Here is a 21,275-nt window from a genome sequence, read left to right on the forward strand (position 1 = left end):
CCCTTTGTTGCCTGCTTTGACTCCGCGGTTGCAGAGCGATTAGAACGCCATTGTCGGCGGGAATACGAGCCGTTTCAAGTTTCACTTGTTTGGTGCCGGCAGACGCTGGATTTGCCCCCTCCGCGCCCCAAACAGAGAACAACCAGTTTTAACACTCGATGAAGTGATCAAGCCATAGCACCTAACCTAAAAAGGAATCTAGTTACCTGAGAGAAGGGCTGGGAGCCGCTGGATTGCACCCTCTCAGCCGTATCAGGTATTGGACCAGGGCATGGTAGTTTATTGAGGGATTGTGAGCCGGGAGAGGCTGGATTGCCCTCTCCCGAGTTCTCCTCTATTCTAATACCGGATAACACCGCGAGTCATGTTTTGAACTCCTAGTCTGCCGGTAAACCAGTTTATGTCGTTCTTCTTTGACTGAGTGGGATCATTGTACTTTGCGAGGCAATTCTCCAGCGCAAGACATTGGTAAGGTATATCCTCAGCCACGGCTTATGATTTCTTTGGTTTTGGAGCCATAAGGGGGAAGACGTCATTCTCCTCTAAGGAATAAAGACATGATATTCTAAAGGCTTAATGGCATGGAGCGATTGGTATGTATGTACTTAAGTGAAGGATATATGATTGTGGTCCTTGTATGATTCCTTACAGACTAACCGGTTGTTGTTTTATATTTAGATCAACCGTGTTTCATGAGAGAAGTATCTCAGTTACGGGAAGGGTTCATCTCATAATCATATACCAGGTACAGATTTGTGTTCGTGAGGAAGTACAGGAGCGTATTAAGTATAGTGCATGTAATAACGTGTGCCTTCTTTTGTTACAAGTGTCCCTTCCACTGCTGCTCCTACCCTTACCTATCCCTCGCTTGACTGCTTTTGTGCTCTGTATGCTTAGTGCTAGTCAGAGTGCAGGGATGTCAGGAGGTGGACCCCATTTGAGCATCGTTCCGATTCGGAGGAGCCATGACTCGTGACAGTTTGTGTGTGTGGTGTGTGTGTATGTGGGCTCTGTGTGCGGGTGTGGGTGTGGGTGTGGGTGTGGTTGTGTGTGTGTGTGGTTGTTTGTGTGTGTGGTTGTGTGGTTGTGTGTAGTTGTGGGTTTGTGCTTGTGGGTGAGTGGGTGTGGTTGTGTGGGTGTTGTTTTGTGTTGTGTGTGTGGTTGTGTGTGTGTGGTTGCGTGTGTTTGTGTGTGGGGTTGTATGTGTGTATGGTTGTGCGTGTGGTTGTTTGTGTGTGATTGTGTGTTGGGTTGTGTGTGTGTGTGGTTGTGCGTCTGTGGTTGTGTGTGTGGTTGTGGTTGTGTAGTTATGTGTGTAGTTGTGTGGTGTGTGTGTGTGGTCATGTGTGTGGTTGTGTGCTTGGGGTTGTGGGTGTGGTTGTGTGTGTGTGCGTGTGTGTGCATGTGTGTGGTTGTGTGTCTGGTTGTGTGTGTGGGTGTGGTTCTATGTGTGGTTGAGTATGGTTGTGTGTATGGTTTTGTGGTTGTGGCTGGGTGTGCTTGTTGGTGTGGTTGTGTGTGTGTGGTTGTGTGTGTGGTTGTGTGTGTTGTGTGTGTGTGGTTGTGGGTTGGTTGTATGTGTGTGTTGTGTGTGGTTGTGTGTGTGGTTGGGTGTGGTTGAGTTTGTGGTTGTGGGTGTGGTTGTGTGTGGTTGTGGGTGTGTGTGGTTGTGTGTGGTTGTGTGTGTAGGTGTGGTTGCGTGTGTGTGTGTGGTTGTGTGTGTGGTTGTGTGTGTATGTGTAGTTGTGGATGTGGTTGTGTGGTTGGGTGTGTGTGTATGGTTGTTTGTTTGTGTGGTTGAGTGTGGTTGTGTGTGCGCGTTGTGTTTGTGGTTGTGTATGTGGTTGTGTGTGTTGTGTTGTGTGTGTGTGGTTGTGGGTTGGTTGTATGTGTGTGTTGGGTGTGGTTGAGTTTGTGGTTGTGGGTGTGGTTGTGTGTGTGTGTGGTTGTGTGTGTAGGTGTGGTTGCGTGTGTGTGTGGTTGTGTGTGTATGTGTAGTTGTGGATGTGGTTGTGTGGTTGGGTGTGTGTGTATGGTTGTTTGTGTGGTTGTGTGTGTGTGTTGTGTTTGTGGTTGTGTGTGTGGTTGTGTTTGGTTGTGTGTGGTTGTTGTGTGTGTGGTTGGGTGTGGTTGTGTGTGTGGTTGTGGTTGTGTGTGGTGGTGTGTGTTGTGGTGTGTGTTTGTGGTGTGTGTGTGTGTGTCTGGTTGTATGTGTGGTTGTGGTTGTGTGTGCGGTTGTGTGTGGTTGTGTGTGTGTGGTTGTGTGTGTGGTTGTGGTTGTGTGTGTGTGTGGTTGTGGTGTTGTGTGTATGTGTGGTTGTGGTTGTGTGTGTGGTTGTTTGTGGTTGTGTGGGGTTATGTGTGGTTGTGTATGTGTGTGGTTGTATGTGTGGTTGTGTGTGAGGTTGTGTGTGCGTGTGTTTGTGTGTGTGGCTGGGGTTGTGTGTATGTTTGTATGTGTGGTTGTGGTGTGAGTGTGTGTGTGGTTGTGTGTGTGGTTGTATGTGTGGTTGTGGGTGTGATTGTGTGTGTGTCATTGTGTGTGTGTGATTGTGATTGTATGTGTGGTTGTGTGTGTCTGTGGTTGTATGTTTGTTTGTGTGTGTGGTTTTGGTTGTGTGTATGGTTGTGTATGTGGTTGTGGTTGTGTGTATGGTTGTAGTTGTGTGTGGTTGTGTGTGTGGTTGTGATTGTGTGTGTGTGTGTGGTTGTGTGTGTTCGTATTTGTGGTTGGGTGTGGTTGAGGGTGTGGTTGGGTTTGGTTGTGTGTGTATGGTTGTGTGGTTGTGTGTATGTGGTTGTGTGTGTTTGTGTGTGTGGTTGTGTGTGTGCGGTTATGGTTGTGTGGTTGTGTGTGTGCTTGTGGTTGTGCGTGCCTGTAGTTGTGTGTGTGCTTGTGGTTGTGTGTGTGACAGTAATACTAAAAGTATCTCCAAATAAAGGAACACAAACAACGAGTAGGGGGAAAGAGAAAGCACCACGTTGTAAGTCAAACGGGCGCAGCAAAGCATTGACACAACAACAAAGCAAGATCACTTAGCTAAGACTGAGTGCTGATAATGGATACATACAGCCCATCATCTTAAGAGTTCGATTGCAGCCAATGTGCACTCAAACCTGCCCCCTCCTTGTGAGTTGCACCCCATATTTCATGAGTTATAACTGCTGCACCCACCATAGCGCTTTGAGATCTAAAGCACTACATAGGTGTAATCCACTAACCAGTCGCCAAAATGCTGTCCTTTTAAAGAGAATGTGCCAAAAGTTTCCAACTTTCTCATCTTGTCCTCATGAAAGCGCGTACGAAAGGACTCAATGAATGGTGCAACGGACATGTAACAGCCGCTGCGATCAGAAATTAACACTATGAAGGTTGTCCAGTTTCACAGTAACATTTCCCTAATGTTCCTTAAGTTACAAAACAGTAATACTAAAAGCATCTCAAAATAAACTATGTCGAGATGTTTCATAAATCACAGCTTTAATGTTGCTGAAAACCCTGCATTAATACACAAGGTTCCAAATGGAACTTCTGCCTCTAATTAAAAGTCAGCCTTGGCTCAAGCTTAATCATAGTTTGCAAACAAATCCAGGAAGCTGACAAAGACAAGGAGGAAGTGCAAATAATGAAAGTAAAATGGCTACAAGTTAGCGCGATCCATACGTAGACAGGAAGCTGACAAGAAGGGAGTGATAGAAGTGAGGGGTAAGGGAGGGCCTTCACACACGCAATATAAGAAGCCAAATGGCAGCTGTGCACAATTGCAGCTGTGCATGTCACGCGCGCACTTGTGCACGTGATAGCAAGCTGGTGGCCGGCAAAGTAGCACTTTTCGAAGCAGCTACTAAATGTCTTGCCAGACAGCGCTTGCGCTGGCTCAGGCGAGACCTAAAAAAGAAGGAGAACCACCATTGGATTTGATGTCAAGATCACGGGAATCAAAAGGAAGAAACGTCAAGACAGAGCAGCGGTGTGTTTGGGGCAAGATGGCGGCCGTGTGAAGAGTGCGGGCGTCACTCTCTGGAGTAATATGCTGCTAGATTCGGAGAAAATGGGAAAGGACTGAGAGTAATAAGGTTTTTGAGGCCCTAAGACATCCAGTATCGGAAATATTGCGGCCGCGTGAAGAGCACACTCACCTACGGATTACATGCGGCTGGACCCGGGACACCAAAGATTCTGGCTACGCACTGTCAGACTGACGGCTTTGGAGCTCCGTAGCCGAGCTCACCTCTGCACCTGGCAGGCGTGGTCTCCCGGGAAGCCCGACTGGAAACAGGATTGCCTGTGGAACGCCGAACTCCTCAGAACCCACAGCAGAATTATGCCGCCTCGGAAGAATGGTGCTCCGCTTGATACTCCTGTTACCCCTAATGTCGTTGTTGTAATTGATACCTTCAGGGACCTGCCTCAATCCTTGCCTGTCAATTCTGACTCTGACTCCTTTTTCCAAACTCCAGTTGGAGGGCGGTCTGACACGGAACTCAGTACAGGTAGTATCGCCCATACACACTATGGGGAGAGGTTTTTTTCTCTGGCAGAGGAATCGGAATCGGAGGGCTTCACTGACTCTGAGAATCTGGCAGATACTTCGGGAGAAGATAGTGGGAGCCCCCCACCACCGCGGATACGCTAAGAAGGGATATTCCTCATCTTCGTAAAGTCAAGAAAAATACCTCTGATAGTCCAATGCGACGTGGAAGCAACTGCTCGGAAGCCAGTAATAATCTACAGTGGGACTACTCTGCGGCTGCAATTAGTTTTGCTGGCACGGGCGGCTTACGTGACTTGGGGCCACAATCCGAGGAACGGGACAGCGAACCTTTACAATCTCCCTCAAATGCTCAGATCTATACGATGCTCAAATCTATACAATCTGAAGCGCGTCAGGAGCACAAAAGAGCACAATTAGCAACAATGAAAATTCAGGGGCCCATTCGCAAAAATACAAAAGCTTGTACAGAGGTGATTGCCAGGACTACAGCCTTGGAAGAGCGTATTGTGGGTTTGGAAGAAGGGATTGAGACTGTAGAAGCTAAGACATCAGCTAATGATGAAAGTTATACAGATGTACTATGGAAATTGGAAGATTCAGAAAATCGTCTTAGGAGAAATAACGTACGTCTTCTAGGGATCGAAGAGAAAGCTGAAGGAGAAGATATAAGGGGATTTGTATTAAAATTGTTTAAGGCTGCTTTTCCGGAGCTTTCTCATTGGTCCTGGGAGACTGAGGTGCAAAGAGTCCATAGATTCCCGCTGTTTTTAAAAAAGAATACTGGCCCAGACATTAAACCTCGTGCACTATTAATTTTTTGGGGAAATTTTTTGTTGCGCCAAGCTATTTTTGAAAAAGCGAGACCAGACTCCAAAAGATCGGCGGAAGGCCATACCTTCTTTGTACGCCTGGATTTCTGCCACGCTATGGTAGAGAGGAGGTGGCGGCTTCGAATGCTGATCACTCCGTTTAAAAAAAAAAGGGTGTGAAGTCTACTTGATGAACCCTGCAAAATTTAAGGTTATTTATCAAGGGAAGACTAGAGTGTTTGTGTCAGAAATTCAAGCGGAGAATTATTTTAAGGAACTTGCTGATGGCTAATTGTATATGTTGCTGAATTTGTATATGTTGATATATGTATAGCAATTGATGTAGGAATTCTTTACAAAATTGGCGCTACTAAATATCTCATATTTAGATAGGTTTTTTTTTCTCTTGCTTGCTTTTGGGAGTGCTGAATTTCTGATAGGGCCAAATCTGTTTTTTCTTCTTTTCTATTTTTTCTCCTTTTATTGTTGGTATAAAAGGATCCAGGGAGTGACCAGGGGCACGGGATACGCGGGAGGCATCACAAGGGTCTGAGGACCTTTTTTGCCTTTTATGTTGGGGGAAAGGGGTAGGGTGGGAACGGGTTTTTGGCTGGGGAGGGTCGGGTGCAGGGGGGGAAAGGGAGGGAACGAATGGAAGCTCTATGGGGGACAGGATTAAATGGACTAAATGTTTTTTTCTTTTTCACTGAGGCCCACTTTTAGCCTTTGGAGCTATATTGTCGGAAATATCTTTAGAGGGTAGTGAATATTAGGATAGCATCTCAAAACATCTGTGGATTAAATGATCCAGCCAAACGGCGTAGATTTAGAGAAGATATCCGCTTTCTGAGGGTGGATATTATTTGCCTACAAGAGACCCATATAGAGTCAAGCCGCCATAAACTCCTTGAGTTTGAAGGATTCTAACTGGCGGCTTGGACAAGACTGGAGGCAAAGACCAAAGGGGTTGCTATCCTTATCCGTAGAGGGGCTGTAAATATAACCCGTTCTTTGGTGGATGACTTCGGACGATGGGTTATCATACATGCATAATTTCAAAAATCGAGCCTTTTCACTCTGTTCTTTATACGGCCCTGTGCTAGATGATCCTGCGCTTTACAATAAGCTTAATCTTGAATTAGTTGGGTGGCCATCTTATGCGGGGATTTTAATATTAATATTGGGTGTGAGCTTGCTATCCAGCCAGATCTTGGATATGTAGGTCGTAAGCCAAACGTTTATAAATCTTTGAGGCAGCTCCAGGAACTTCACGGGCTGGTGGATACATGGGCGTTGTTTAGGAAGCAGGATCCAGGGTTTACTTATTATTCAGCCCCTCATAAAATTCATTCTAGATTAGATTCTTTTTTTATTTCTTCTAGCTTGGTACAGGGGTCCTCAATTTTTAAATATTGAGAGTAATGTCGGATCACAATCCCTTAGTTTTGGAGGTAAATATTCAATCTAAGTCTAAGAAACCGAATGTTTGGACATTTAATCGAGGTTTGCTAAAAGATAGACACTATGTGGAAGCCATGTCACTATGGATTGTTAGATTTATTAATGAAAATATTGGCAGTACTAATATTCAGAATGTCTGTGATGCACTCAAGGCAGGGATTAGGGGGGAGACCACTCGCTATGGCTGGGAGAGCCAGAAAAGGGAGAAAGTTAAGTTAGAGCAGCTTTATGGGAGACTAAAAGAGGCCGAGAAAATATTTGTTAGTGAATCATTGAATGGAGGAAATGGTGATCTGGCACAAGTTCAGATTATAATTATTAAATCAGATATTATCGCTTTCTCTCAGGCTAAAGCTGCTAGTAAAGTCCTTGCCTTGCGCTCTAAAGTGTATGAAAATAATGAAAGAGCAGGGCAAATATTAGCTGCAAGAACAAGAGAAAAGATAGCTGCCACACGAATATTGAGTATTATGGATCCAGAGGCTGGGCTGGTTACGGATGAAGAGGCTATCGTTTCTGCTTTTCAAAAATTCTATCAGGCATTATATGATGAGGATATTGAGGATAATGATGAAATACAGATGGGGATCCAGAGCTATCTGGAGGGCATGGCTATGTCGTTCATGGCGGAATGCGAGGATAGTCACTTTTTTAAAAAAGGGGAAGGACCCCAGAGATACCGGCTCTTATCGACCAATCACTCTGATCAACTGCGAGATTAAAATATATTCTAAAGTGCTAGCCAATCGATTAGCTGGGGTAATTAAAAAGCTGGTTTCTCCGCTACAGAATGGCTTTGTCCCTGGCCGGGAAACTATCGAACATATACGTCGCACTATCACGTTGTTCGATTATACCAAGGTTACAGGAGACCCTATGGCTGTGATTCTGCTTGATGCGGAAAAGCTTTTGATGGGGTCTCCTGGCCTTTTTTGTGGGCTGCATTACAGCATTATGCAAACAAAACAGGTGATGGACAGAATGTGGATCAATGTCACACATTCACCCCAGTCCAAAGATCTGGGCCCAAATCCATCGTTTTTTTGCACTCCACACCACCCTGGGTTAGACAATGGCGATATGCAAATCAGCTCTGACCCTGTGCCCCATGGGAACAGTCCAGTCCGAACTACAAAAGCCATGTCCTTCCCAGAACGGAATCAAGCATCCGAGGACCGGACCGGTTTCGAGGTAACACCTCTCATCAGCCCGGCTAGCTTGACTCCAGTGGTGTGGAGCGCCTGGGACCCACGTCTGAGCATCCCCAGCGCACTTATGGCGGCAATTGCAAACAAAACAGGTGATGGACAGAATGTGGATCAATGTCACACATTCACCCCAGTCCAAAGATCTGGGCCCAAATCCATCGTTTTTTTACACTCCTCACCACCCTGGGTTAGACAATGGCGATATGCAAATCAGCTCTGACCCTGTGCCCCATGGGAATAGTCCAGTCCGAACTACAAAAGCCATGTCCTTCCCAGAACGGAATCAAGCATCTGAGGACCGGACCGGTTTCGAGGTAACACCTCTCATCAGCCCGGCTAGCTTGACTCCAGTGGTGTGGAGTGCCTGGGACCCACGTCTGAGCATCCCCAGCGCACTTATGGCGGCAATTGCAAACAAAACAGGACCGGGCCATAAGTGCACTGGGGATGCTCAGGCACTCCACACCACTAGAGTCAAGCTAGCCGGGCTGATGAGAGGTGTTACCTCGAAACCGGTCCGGTCCTCGGATGCTTGATTCCGTTCTGGGAAGGACATGGCTTTTGTAGTTCGGACTGGACTGTTCCCATGGGGCACAGGGTCAGAGCTGATTTGCATATCGCCATTGTCTAACCCAGGGTGGTGTGGAGTGCAAAAAAACGATGGATTTGGGCCCAGATCTTTGGACTGGGGTGAATGTGTGACATTGATCCACATTCTGTCCATCACCTGTTTTGTTTGCATTACAGCATTATGGCATAGGTAACAAATTTATCAGGGCTATCAAAAGCATGTATGTCCACCCTATGGCCCAGGTTTCGGTAATGGGGAATCTATCAGCAACAATTCATATACGCAGAGGAACTAGACAGGGATGCCCATGCTCCCCCTTATTGTTTGCGATTTATATAGATCCTTTAATTCGGAAGATCTATGAGGATGTCCTAATTCCATCCTGTGATATCCAAAGGGGGAGCAACTACAATCTTGGGATATGCGGATGATCTCGCTATTTTAACTGATTCTCCTCAGAATGCTTTACAGCGGATAGGCCTCCAGACATCTCGTTTTGGCGCATTATCGGGTTATCTGCTTAATGAAACTAAAACCCAAATCATATGCAACAGTAAGGCTAATCTTATAGACCCTCGTATTATTAACGATGCTAAATATTTGGGGATAGAGATTACCTCGGAAATTGATCAAATTTTTGAAATTAATCTTAAACCACTAGTGAAACAAGCACTGGCGTTGCCAATAGGTCTCGCATTAGGAAAGTTTGAGCTATTGGTCTTGTAAATGAATTTTTTTTAATTCATGTGTTGGTTTTGAAAATAGCTTAATTAATAGCTTTGCCATTTACAATGCCAATAGTTATAACTTTCGCAAATGTGACACCTATAGCAAAGCGCACACACACACACACATACATACTGCAGGCATTACAGATGTTAAACTGCAATCCCAATGACGGATGTTCTGACAAATTCATTTGTGTGTTAAAAGGTGAATGCAAGAAGAATGTTAAGCCACTTTAGAAACAAATGACAGATGTGACCACCCTACAGACTGGGTAAAAGTTTATTTTAAAAGTTACTTTGCACACAGTCAAACTGATGTTTAGTGGCATTTATCATTTTTTAACTACTTATTAAACAGATGGAATAAAGCTCAAATCCCAAAGCACCATTGTTGAGGTCCGACCTATAAAGACCATCTCTCAGCGTTGCAACCAGAGTTGGGAAGGAGTGGAGGGGGCCGTGATTTGTCCTTCTGGCAACTCACCCACGCCCCCCCAAGTGCTGTATTTTGCCTTGTCAACAGGGTGTGTGGGTCACTGGAGATTACAAGATCATCATAGTACCCAAATACAAGCTGGAGTACACACAAATGTTACCTCCTCTTGCCCCGCCTTCGCCCCTTGCCCCACATGAGCACATTTTACATGTAATGGAATGAGAAATAGATTATATTGTTAAACAGCGCTAGGTTAGCGCACAATGTACCTTTAGTTTACAATGGTATTCTGGGATATGACCTTCCAAAACGTTTCCACCAGTGGAAACGTGCAGTCATGCCGGGGCTTTGCAGAATCAAAACACGATGGGGTCACAGCCCGAACGCAGCACATTTCAGATTTAAAACTGAAGCTTGACAGCTGCTCTTAAGTGCCTGCTGAGCAATGGAATATGCATGCAACACGCATTCAAACAAGATTGAGAGCACACCACCTATAAAAGCATGTCTAAAGTACTGTTTTAGTACTTTAGCATTCTTGTTAAAAGAATAAGAAATGACGAAGTACCCAGCAGTGTCAGATGCATGTATAATTTAAGAATAGCAATTATACAATGTGCATATTCCACAAACATATTTAGTAGCAACATTTAGGTTGCAGCAAGAAGTGTATTTTCCATTAATCTGTTTTATGCACAGATTTCATCTCATTGCAGAACAGCTGGCTGACTTTTATGTAAACATTAAAAAAACAGAACTGTTTCGTTCACCAATCTGGCATACAGATGATCTGACCGATTCGATTCTAACAAGCAAGAAACCGTTTTAGATATTTTCGGGGCATGGGAAATTCATATTGTAACTTCTGGGTAAGCAACATACATACACATCAACCTCTTATCACTATGTTGCAAGCAAGCATTGAGGGAGAGTGTTGCCTTCTCTGCTTTTGGCTTTTACTGACACAGACAGGAAAAGCAGGGGAGATGTGCGTCTGACGGCAGAATGAATACAGACTGCTGATCAAACAAAAAAAATGTAGCCGCCTGGTGTTAGACAGAGATTCGTGAATATGCGTGACCAATTTGACGAATACAGCTTTATCCAAGCTGTAGCGTGTACCGCCTCGAAAATACCTGACAATGTATTAGCTATACAAAGGGATGGACTGCCGACTGCCTACCGTTCAAAGCAGCCCTTGGATTTCATTATAGGCTTCAGCCACATAACACTGGGGGAATTCTTGTGAAATGTTGATGGATGTACCTTACATCTCTATGCGGCTATTTGAAGCTAGTCCTAAAAGCCCGATAACGGAGTCAGTGACTGTACATTTAATGTCGAGCCCAACACATCCACCCACACCGCCTGTCACTGCCGGATGTCAGATCTCATAAAAAAAATCTGCAAGACTGTATAACACGTAGAAAGGAGATGTATTTAAGTTTTACATTCATCACACTCAGAAATAATCACACCCTGCACGCGTGCGCAACCCTGATAAATCACTTCATCTCACAATACCACTGTTCCTCCTTGGGAGCACTTAGAAAACGGGAAAACGCCAGCTTACAGTCTCTACATTTGTTTTAAATGTGCGTTGACATCTCTATTGTGGTATACTCAAGGTAGGCAAATGCCACTTATGGGTAGGAGAAGAAAAATTCTGGAGTTTGACCACCATGTCTCAATACCCTTTATACAAGTACCTTATTACAACATGTTCTGATGGGCCAGCTGTGGCAAAGAACACGAAAAATCAACACGAGTAGGTCTGTTGCAAAAAAATACAAGGCAGAGAAGGGGAGGGGGGAGGAGAAATCCGACACGGCGGGCATGGGAGGGGCCGAGCGGCAATGAGGGTGTGAAGCAGCAGGGGTCTTGGGGAAGCTGGCTGGGGAGGAGGAGAAGAAATGAACAGATGTCCGTGAGGTGTGGGAGGAGTGCCTGATGCCGGATGGGGGGGGGAGAGCCTGGGAATGCGAGAGGCTGGGCTTGCATGCGATGCGCGTGCTGAACAGATGTCCGTGAGGTGTGGGAGGAGTGCCTGATGCCGGATGGGGGCGGGAGAGCCTGAGAATACGAGAGGCTGGGCTTGCATGCGATGCGCGTGCTGAACAGATGTCCGTGAGGTGTGGGAGGAGTGCCTGATGCCGGATGGGGGCGGGAGAGCCTGGGAATGCGAGAGGCTGGGCTTGCATGCGATGAGCGTGCATGTTTGCTCACGTGATACACGTGAACTGCAAGAAAACCGCGGGGCTGAAAGCCCTTGGTTTGACTTGTGTTTTGCCGACATGAATTCTCGCTCCGCTCGATGCGCTTGCGCGCATCGATAGGTCGCGAGACCTAAAAACTAGACTCAGATGCTCGGCGGATCAATAACCTACCCTTAACTTTAATGGGTAGATGTAATGTGGTGAAAATGTCCTTCTTACCAAAGATTTTGTACTGTCTTAGAGCCATTCCTGTGTTGATCGATCCTATCTGGTTTAAAAAATTAGATCGGATAATCTCATGGTTTCTCTGGGCTGGTAAACACCCCAGACGAGCTTTGAAATTTATGACATTGTCCAGAGAAAGGGGAGGCTGGGCAGTACCTAATTTTCAGATGTATTATTGGTCTATAACACTTCAGCATATAGCACCGATGTTAGATTTTGGCTCTCTAGACTGTCTTGATGGCTCGATTTAGCATTTAATTTTGGGGGAGGAGGCACGGGGGTATTATTTAGGCATATAGATTTAGCTTATTTTAAAAGCGTTCGGTTTAAAACTCTTCTTGCAGCATTTAAAGTTTGGACGTTGGTTCGAAAAATGTTTGACAGTGGACGCTTGCATGTATATACACCGTTTTCTATGAACCCTCTTTTTCCTGAAATTTTTAAGGATGCCTATTTCAATGAATGGCTAGCTAAGGGGATCACTGGGGTTAGGGATATAATGAAGGATGAGATCCTTTTGTCTTTCGAAGCGATTAAAGTTAAATATGAACTAGGAAATAGACAGTTCTTTAAATATTTACAGGTTAGAGATTTTTTTTCTAAAAGGTCTATCTCTTGCAAGCGTATTCCATTGGTAGAAGCTATTAATGGGAATCAATCAATTATCTCTTCTATTTATAAACTATTGAGAAATAGGAGACCAGATGATCTGATTAAGCACTTTACTTATTGGGAGGAAGGGCTCCAAGCTAGTCAAGGGGCCTGTGAGTATTCACTTTTTTTAGTTCATCCGTCTTTGTCTCCGCTAACTTGCAGGTCCAATGCTACAAAACCTGGTTTAACTTGTATATAACACCGTCTCGCATTCATAAATAGGGAGGGAATGTAGGTAGTAATTGTTCTCGTTGTGGGAATTAGCTGCAGATAGTATACACATGTTTGCCTCCTGCCCCTCTCTAAGTCAATTGATGTGTAAAATGGAACAATGCTTAAGTCAAATTCTGGGTTTTACAGTTGTAATGTCTTCTCAGTTAATAATATTAGGGGTGTCTAAACAAAATATGTTAGGATCAGAATGCAAGTTTTTATTTGCAGCAATGACAGTGTGGAGATTATGTTTGGCGACAGTGTGGTTAGATCTTGTACCGCCAACGATGCATGTTTGGTTTAGTAAATTCCTATATATTTATAAATGGGAAAAATCTGTATATGAAAGGAGAGGGCTTAGGGCTAGGAGAGAGGGTGAGCGAATTTGGAAACCTTTAAGGAACTGGATTAATTCAGAGCAACAAGACTTCTAGCTCTCCGGTATGGTTTCTGTTTATTCCAAGGTCTATATAATTGTTTCTTGTCTTTATGGGCTATACATTTAACACTGTTCTTTTTAGGTCTCGGCTCAACGCGCGGAAGCGCGTCTCCGCCGAGATCTTTTGTCAGCGACTGTGCTTCCCCAGGAGACAGTGTCGGCCACGCGCATCCTTCGAGGCGATTTGTAACTGGAACGCGCGCTGTGGCCAGGCGCTGTCTCCTGGGAAGCGCAAGCACCACATGCGCATACACACACACACACAAGCGCCCATGCAGGCACGCACATACATACATACAGAGACACCCCCCCTGACACATACACACACGCGCGCACACACACACAAGTGCACCGAGGCCCCCCTCCCTCCCTCCCTCCCTCGCCTCCCTCCCTCCCTCCCCCGCCGTCACCGTCGCACACATACATACACACACGAGCATACACGCACTCACACACACAAGTGCACCAAGCCCCCCCAGCCTTTTGGAACTTACCTGGCCAATGTCGGGGACTCTGCTCAGCACGCGGCGCCCAACCTCCTGCTGGCGCGGCCCCGGGGCTCCACACCGCTCACAGGAGCCCCGGGCGCGAGACGCATTTCACTCCGCCTGCCTCGTCTTCCGGTCTGGACGTGGCCCCGCCCCCGTCACAGGCGACCGTGCCTGACTTCCGGGGCGGCCGCGGCGGCATTCCGGGGGCATACTCAATTCTATATTTAAAGTGCCTCCTACTGTGTAATGTGACAGGCGGCCTGAAATTATGTTTTGCGAGACGTTTTTATGATGTAAACTTTTAAAAGATCTCTTTGAAAGAAGAATTTGCAGACTAAACAAAACGACGGCATTGGAGACAAACAGGAAATGTACCAGAATTTTACAAACAAAAGACGAAGTATGGAACGAAATAGTGACAAGGAAATAGAATAGTCTCTCACAAAAGTATGCAGAAAACGGTGAGACCTATTAAATGTAGCTCTCAGGCTCACTGCAGTAGTAATCAGTTGCAGGAAGGTATTTGCAACTTGTGAATGAGCATAGCAGCATGAATCATACTTAGTAATAACCATAAAATATGGCGGAAGGCGCGATACTAAAGAATCATTGTAAAGTGAGTGCAGAGTAGTAATGCAGAGTAGTGAGTGCAGAGTAGTGAGTGCAGAGTGCTGAGTGCAGAGTGCTGAGTGCAGAGTGCTGAGTGCTGAGTGCAGAGTAGTGAGTGCAGAGTAGTGAGTGCAGAGTAGTGAGTGCAGAGTAGTGAGTGCAGAGTAGTGAGTGCAGAGTAGTGAGTGCAGAGTTGTGAGTGCAGAGTGGTAATGCAGAGTAGTGAGTGCAGAGTAGTGAGTGCAGAGTAGTGAGTGCAGAGTGCAGAGTGCAGAGTAGTGAGTGCAGAGTAGTGAGTGCAGAGTAATGAGTGCTGAGTGCAGAGTGCAGAGTAGTGAGTGCAGAGTAGTGAGTGCAGAGTAGTGAGTGCAGAGTAGTGAGTGCAGAGTAGTGAGTGCAGAGTAGTGAGTGCAGAGTAGTAAGTGCTGAGTGCAGAGTATTGAGTGCAGAGTATTGAGTGCAGAGTAGTGAGTGCAGAGTAGTGAGTGCAGAGTAGTGAGTGCAGAGTGCAGAGTAGTGAGTGCAGAGTAGTGAGTGCAGAGTAGTGAGTGCAGAGTAGTGAGTGCAGAGTGCAGAGTGCAGAGTAGTGAGTGCAGAGTAGTGAGTGCAGAGTAGTGAGTGCAGAGTAGTGAGTGCAGAGTAGTGAGTGCAGAGTAGTGAGTGCAGAGTAGTAAGTGCTGAGTGCAGAGTAGTGAGTGCAGAGTAGTGAGTGCAGAGTAGTAAGTGCTGAGTGCAGAGTAGTGAGTGCAGAGTAGTGAGTGCAGAGTAGTGAGTGCAGAGTAGTGAGTGCAGAGTAGTGAGTGCAGAGTAGTGAGTGCAGAGTGCAGAGTGCAGAGTAGTGAGTGCAGAGTAGTGAGTGCAGAGTAGTGAGTGCAGAGTAGTGAGTGCAGAGTAGTGAGTGCAGAGTAGTAAGTGCTGAGTGCAGAGTAGTGAGTGCAGAGTAGTGAGTGCAGAGTAGTAAGTGCTGAGTGCAGAGTAGTGAGTGCAGAGTAGTAAGTGCTGAGTGCAGAGTAGTGAGTGCAGAGTAGTAAGTGCTGAGTGCAGAGTAGTGAGTGCAGAGTAGTGAGTAGTGAGTGCAGAGTAGTGAGTAGTGAGTGCAGAGTAGTGAGTAGTGAGTGTGCAGAGTAGTGAGTGCAGAGAGAGTGTGCAGAGTAGTGAGTGCAGAGTAGTGAGTGCATAGTGAGTGCAGAGTGGTAATGCAGAGTAGTGAGTAGTGAGTGCAGAGTGGTAATGCAGAGTAGTGAGTAGTGAGTGCAGAGTAGTGAGTAGTGAGTGTGCAGAGTAGTGAGTGCAGAGAGAGTGTGCAGAGTAGTGAGTGCAGAGAGAGTGTGCAGAGTAGTGAGTGCAGAGAGAGTGTGCAGAGTAGTGAGTGCAGAGAGAGTGTGCAGAGTAGTGAGTGCAGAGAGAGTGTGCAGAGTAGTGAGTGCAGAGTGAGTGTGCAGAGTAGTGAGTGTGCAGAGTAGTGAGTGCAGAGAGAGTGTGCAGAGTAGTGAGTGCAGAGTAGTGAGTAGTGAGTAGTGTGTGCAGAGTAGTGAGTGCAGAGTAGTGAGTAGTGTGTGCAGAGTAGTGAGTGCAGAGAGAGTGTGCAGAGTAGTGAGTGCAGAGAGAGTGTGCAGAGTAGTGAGTGCAGAGAGAGTAGTGAGTGCAGATTAGTGAGTGCAGAGTAGTGAGTGCTGAGTAGTGAGTGCAGAGTAGTGAGTGCAGAGTAGTGAGTGCAGAGTGCAGAGTAGTGAGTGCAGAGAGAGTGTGCAGAGTAGTGAGTGCAGAGTGAGTGTGCAGAGTAGTGAGTGCAGAGAGAGTGTGCAGAGTAGTGAGTGCAGAGTAGTGAGTAGTGAGTAGTGTGTGCATAGTGAGTGCAGAGTAGTGAGTAGTGTGTGCAGAGTAGTGAGTGCAGAGAGAGTGTGCAGAGTAGTGAGTGCAGAGAGAGTGTGCAGAGTAGTGAGTGCAGAGAGAGTAGTGAGTGCAGAGTAGTGAGTAGTGAGTGCAGAGTAGTGAGTAGTGAGTGCAGAGTAGTGAGTAGTGAGTGTGCAGAGTAGTGAGTGCAGAGAGAGTGTGCAGAGTAGTGAGTGCAGAGTAGTGAGTGTATAGTGAGTGCAGAGTGGTAATGCAGAGTAGTGAGTGCAGAGTGGTAATACAGAGTAGTGAGTAGTGAGTGCAGAGTAGTGAGTAGTGAGTGTTCAGAGTAGTGAGTAGTGAGTGCAGAGTAGTGAGTAGTGAGTGTGCAGAGTAGTGAGTGCAGAGTAGTGAGTAGTGAGTAGTGAGTGCAGAGTAGTGAGTAGTGAGTGGAGTAGTGAGTAGTGAGTGCAGAGTAGTGAGTAGTGAGTGCAGAGTAGTGAGTAGTGAGTGCAGAGTAGTGAGTGTGCAGAGTAGTGAGTGCAGAGTGAGTGTGCAGAGTAGTGAGTGCAGAGTGAGTGTGCAGAGCAGTGAGTGCAGAGTGAGTGTGCAGAGCAGTGAGTGCAGAGTGAGTGTGCAGAGCAGTGAGTGCAGAGTGAGTGTGCAGAGCAGTGAGTGCAGAGTGAGTGTGCAGAGCAGTGAGTGCAGAGTGAGTGTGCAGAGCATTGTGTGCTGTTGAGTGCAGAGTGCTGTGTATTGGCAATGTTAATGACAATGCCATTTATTTTTGATTTAAAGAAAAAAAATGTCATGAGCAATGCCAATAGCTCTACCTTTAATGATGCCGAGACCATTGCATTGCAAATGCTTGTTTCTTTTTTGTTACTTCCCCGGTTCCCTGACCGGACCCTTTGGGGTGGGGTGGGTGGGAAGGGGATAACATTTGGTAAAATTGTGGATACATGACATGTGTGGAATTTCAAGGTTGTTTCTTCTTCTGTTTTTATTTTTTATGATTGATCTACATGCCTTGTTTCCCAATTAAAAAAAAAAGACGGAGCAGTCACAGCCACCCTCAGAGTGCAAGGGCTTTCACCTTACAGCAAAGAGTCACTGCAAGCAGATTTCCATTGCTTGTCTTGTTGAACACTCAGTTGTTTCAATATGTGCAAGTGTTACGGTACGTCATATGTATTAAATAGGTTCTGTGGTTTATGCAAAAGCTTTAGGCTTACCTAGGGGCGTAGCTAACGAAGCAATGGCACTGGAGACTAGGGGGCTGAGGAGTCCATTGAATTTTGAATATTGATGTATTTTACTTCCCAGGCACCAGGGAGGGGGAACGTGTCCTTGATTGCACTACAGCTCATCACACCCTAGCTATGTCACTGTGCATACTGCCACTCAAGTTATAATGGAAAATAACTGCTTGAATTATCTTTTCCTCAGCTTGGCAGAGAATGAGATTGGTAACAAAGGTGCGAAGGCTCTGGCCAGATCCCTCATGGTGAACAGAAGTCTTGCTGTGCTGGAGTAAGTAATGTGTTAGCACCCATCTGTTCTCTTATTACACCTTGTGAACATGTTAACACTTTTCAAAGCAATTATAACATGAATAATAAACATTATGGCTATAATATACTCAGTAGGATACAACACGAAGAAAGTAATTGGTGACTTAATTAATAAAAAAATCAGTGAATGTATAAAGTATTTATAAAACATGTCAAATACTCTACTAAGGTGCCAAAGCGCTACTAGAAAAAAAGGAATAGTTAGTTGTTAATTGAATAATCTGGTTTTCCTTTATGATTCTAAAAGACAAATAGTTCAATACAGATCTGATGCTAGTGAAGGGTCATTTTAGAGATTAGAACAGTGATAATAAAAAGATCTCTGTCAAGTCCCCACAACACTCACCGTCTGCTTGTGGAGTGATCCCACAGGGATGACGTGGACAACCCCCTCCGGCTCCCTCAGTCTCCTAGAAAGGACTAAATACTAACCAGGTTGAAGAGGGTACTGGAGGAGGCAACCAAGATAGGGTGCGAACAGTGTAGAAGGATACTTGGAGTTATCTGCCCTCTGATCCTCTTGGGGTCTTGTGGTGGACACCGCCTAAGGAATGGAACAGATGGGTAACACACACGCCAGACACTGGCAGCTAAGGAAAAACAACATAGAATAGAAGAAAAAGGTGTAGTCACCTGAGATGCAGCGCTTTTAGAGCAGGAAAGACCAAACAGCAGTGTTCTAGATCATCACAGAAGCAGCGTTGCAAAAAACCCTTATCCGGAAGCAGTCCAATGGCAATCTCCTACCCTTACAAGGGTTGTCATGGAAATGAAAAAGGGTACGCGCTCCTGCGCTGGTGAGTGTGTTCAGGAAAGTACAGCTGTGATTACTGGGTAAAAGAAAACGGAAGCGCTCCTGCGCTCTAGGTGAAAAACAAAGTAAACCCATGAAAAGCGCTACTGCGCTGACAGGAGCAAAGTTGAAGTGAATGTGACCCTGTGCTTTTGCACGGGTCACGAGTGCTGGTGTAAGCGCTCCTGCGCTTGGTGAAAACAAAAAGGAAACGCAACCCCGTGTTCTACACGGGTTGCGGGATATTAATGAAGGTGCTCCTGCGCTTACGGGAAAGACTAGGTCTGCACGGCACCGTGCCTTTGCACGAGTCGCGTATGGCTTCTGTAGGCGCCCTTGCACGGTCCGGAGGTTTTCCATTTGCAGATAGGGCATTCGCTCCTGCAAAGCTCAGTACTGCAATACGAAGCACCGATTACGGCGGCTTCGATACAATTATAGGTCCTCCCCCGGAAGTGCAGGTAAGCTGTTTGCTCACGGCTAGTCCCGTCTTAAAAAGCTAGACTGCCGACCTGCTCAGCCGATCTATAGCCATACTAGAACCAGGGAACATGACAGCCTCCCTCCTTAGCTTTTCTTAAATTCTAGGATTAGAGAGCAAAAAACAGATGTGAGCGGGATCTTTGTCAGCCAGTGCAGTTGCACAAAGTGTTGAGAGAAGCTTGCTTACTCCAGTATTGGAACTTGCATTGATTCACATGCTTGAATCATTCCCCGTCGTGGAGATGGGAGTCCCCGGTATTATTAAAAGTAATGTCCTATTATACCTAGAACCTATGGCCCTAGGCCTTAACATTTTTGTAGCATATCTCTGTCCTTTAGTAAAAAAGGACCAAACTTAGAGCCAGCCAATCAGTAGACACCACCCTGAAAGAAGCTCCAGTCCCTCAGATTTTCTAATGCACGTCGTGCTAAGGGAGTCTCCACTGCGCTCTGCTCAGTTTTTCTTCTATTCTCTCTATTTTGGAGTATTGTTCCAGTCAGGTTTACTGCCAGCTTAGTAGATCTGTCTTTAGGTGATTTAAACTGATGCCATCATGTCAGATATATCTAAAAAAGGTGTCTTCAGAGCCAGTGGCACTTGCAGGAAGAAAATACTTCATATTGATGATAAACACAAGGACTGTCTTTATTGCCTGTATCCTGAACACCAGCCAAAGGATTACAAGGTATGTTGGACTTTCTCCACAAAGACTTTCAAAGATTGTGAAGGGGGGCTTCTTTTGTGGCTTCAGAGGCTTAAAAAAGAGACACAGTGGTCTCGCATGAGGAGAGTGATGCTTCCTCTAAATCTTCCACTAAAACTCCTCAGAAAAGGCCTTTAGATGACACTGCTGGTTCATCATGGCAGCTTCCTACGAAAGCGCCCAAAATGTCATCTTTTTCTCAGAAGCAGTCTGTCTGCTAGCAAAGTTTCTCACAAAGAAAAGAAAACTTTCTCTTTAAGAAACCTTGCTTCAGAAACTTCTACTCCACCTATGAAGCTGAAGCATACCTTCAAGAAGCCTACTTCAGCTCCACCGACGGGCAGCTCGTCGACGACACCTCTGTTGATGAGGAAATCCTCTCCTGGGGTGAATCTGGTCACATCGACTGTGTCTACAGTCTCTACCCTCACTGTCTCTTCAGCGTCGATGTCTTCGTCAACGGTGACATCATCGTTTATCGTCGACGAAGCAGATTTTCTCTTCGAAGTCATTGTCTTCGTCGAAATGCAAATTCCCGACGACAGGCCGTCCGTCAACGACACAACTCTCGTCGTCGATCTCGTCGACGGGGCCACTGATTGCGTCTTCGTCCATGACTACCTCGACAGGATTACCCTTGTCGACGGCGGAAGTGTCATCTGTGGTATTGACGGTGATATCTATTCAGTTATCGTCGACGAAGATTCCTGTCTCTATTCCATTCCATCCCGTCTATTCCATTGACGGACAAGGAGAAACAACTCTCGACGACGAAGAACATTCCTTCGACTATCCAAAGTTTGGCTGTAAAGCAGCAATCGTCAACGAGAAAAGAAAAATTGCAAAAAAAAATGCAAAAATTCAATTTAAACCAGCTTTAACTTCTCCTTATGCAATCCCAATTTCTGGAAGAGGATGATGAGGAAGCCTTAAGCCCATCGGAATTTAATGTCAAACATCAGGAAGAATCTGATGATGAGGATTGTGGTCAGCAGTATTACCATGCACAGCAGCAATATCAACATCGGGACGTAGTGCAGCTTCCTTCGAATATGATGACGGGTTTACAGTTTATGCTGGCCGACTATAGGAGGAGGTTTCCTCCAGAGGAGAGTATTCAACAGGCTCCTCCTCCTTCCCTGCCCTCCCTTCCTCGGGCACGGGCTCGCTATCCTCCTCTTCAGCTGGGGTCCCCAATTGTTCAGCCTTCTCCTTAAGTGGCTACTGTACCACAGGTATCGTCTTCGGAAGAGGAAATGGAAAGAGAAGACGGAGAGATTCATCAGGACGAATGGAATTCCTACATTATTCCCACCCGGCATCTCCTTCTCT

The 21,275-nt window shown here is 45.9% G+C and overlaps 1 protein-coding gene across 1 annotated transcript in view; it reads left to right on the plus strand.

Moving 5' to 3' along the window:
• NLRC3 (NLR family CARD domain containing 3) overlaps positions 1 to 21,275 on the plus strand; it is a 1,491,832-nt gene that overhangs the window by 500,519 nt on the left and 970,038 nt on the right. The window contains exon 6 of the mRNA XM_086941402.1: positions 17,839 to 17,922. Coding sequence (XP_086797528.1) covers positions 17,839 to 17,922 — 84 coding nt within the window. The remainder of the gene's footprint in view (positions 1 to 17,838; positions 17,923 to 21,275) is intronic.

This window comes from Lissotriton vulgaris, chromosome 10 (assembly GCF_964263255.1).
Source record: "Lissotriton vulgaris chromosome 10, aLisVul1.2, whole genome shotgun sequence".
Lineage (NCBI taxonomy): Eukaryota > Metazoa > Chordata > Amphibia > Caudata > Salamandridae > Lissotriton > Lissotriton vulgaris.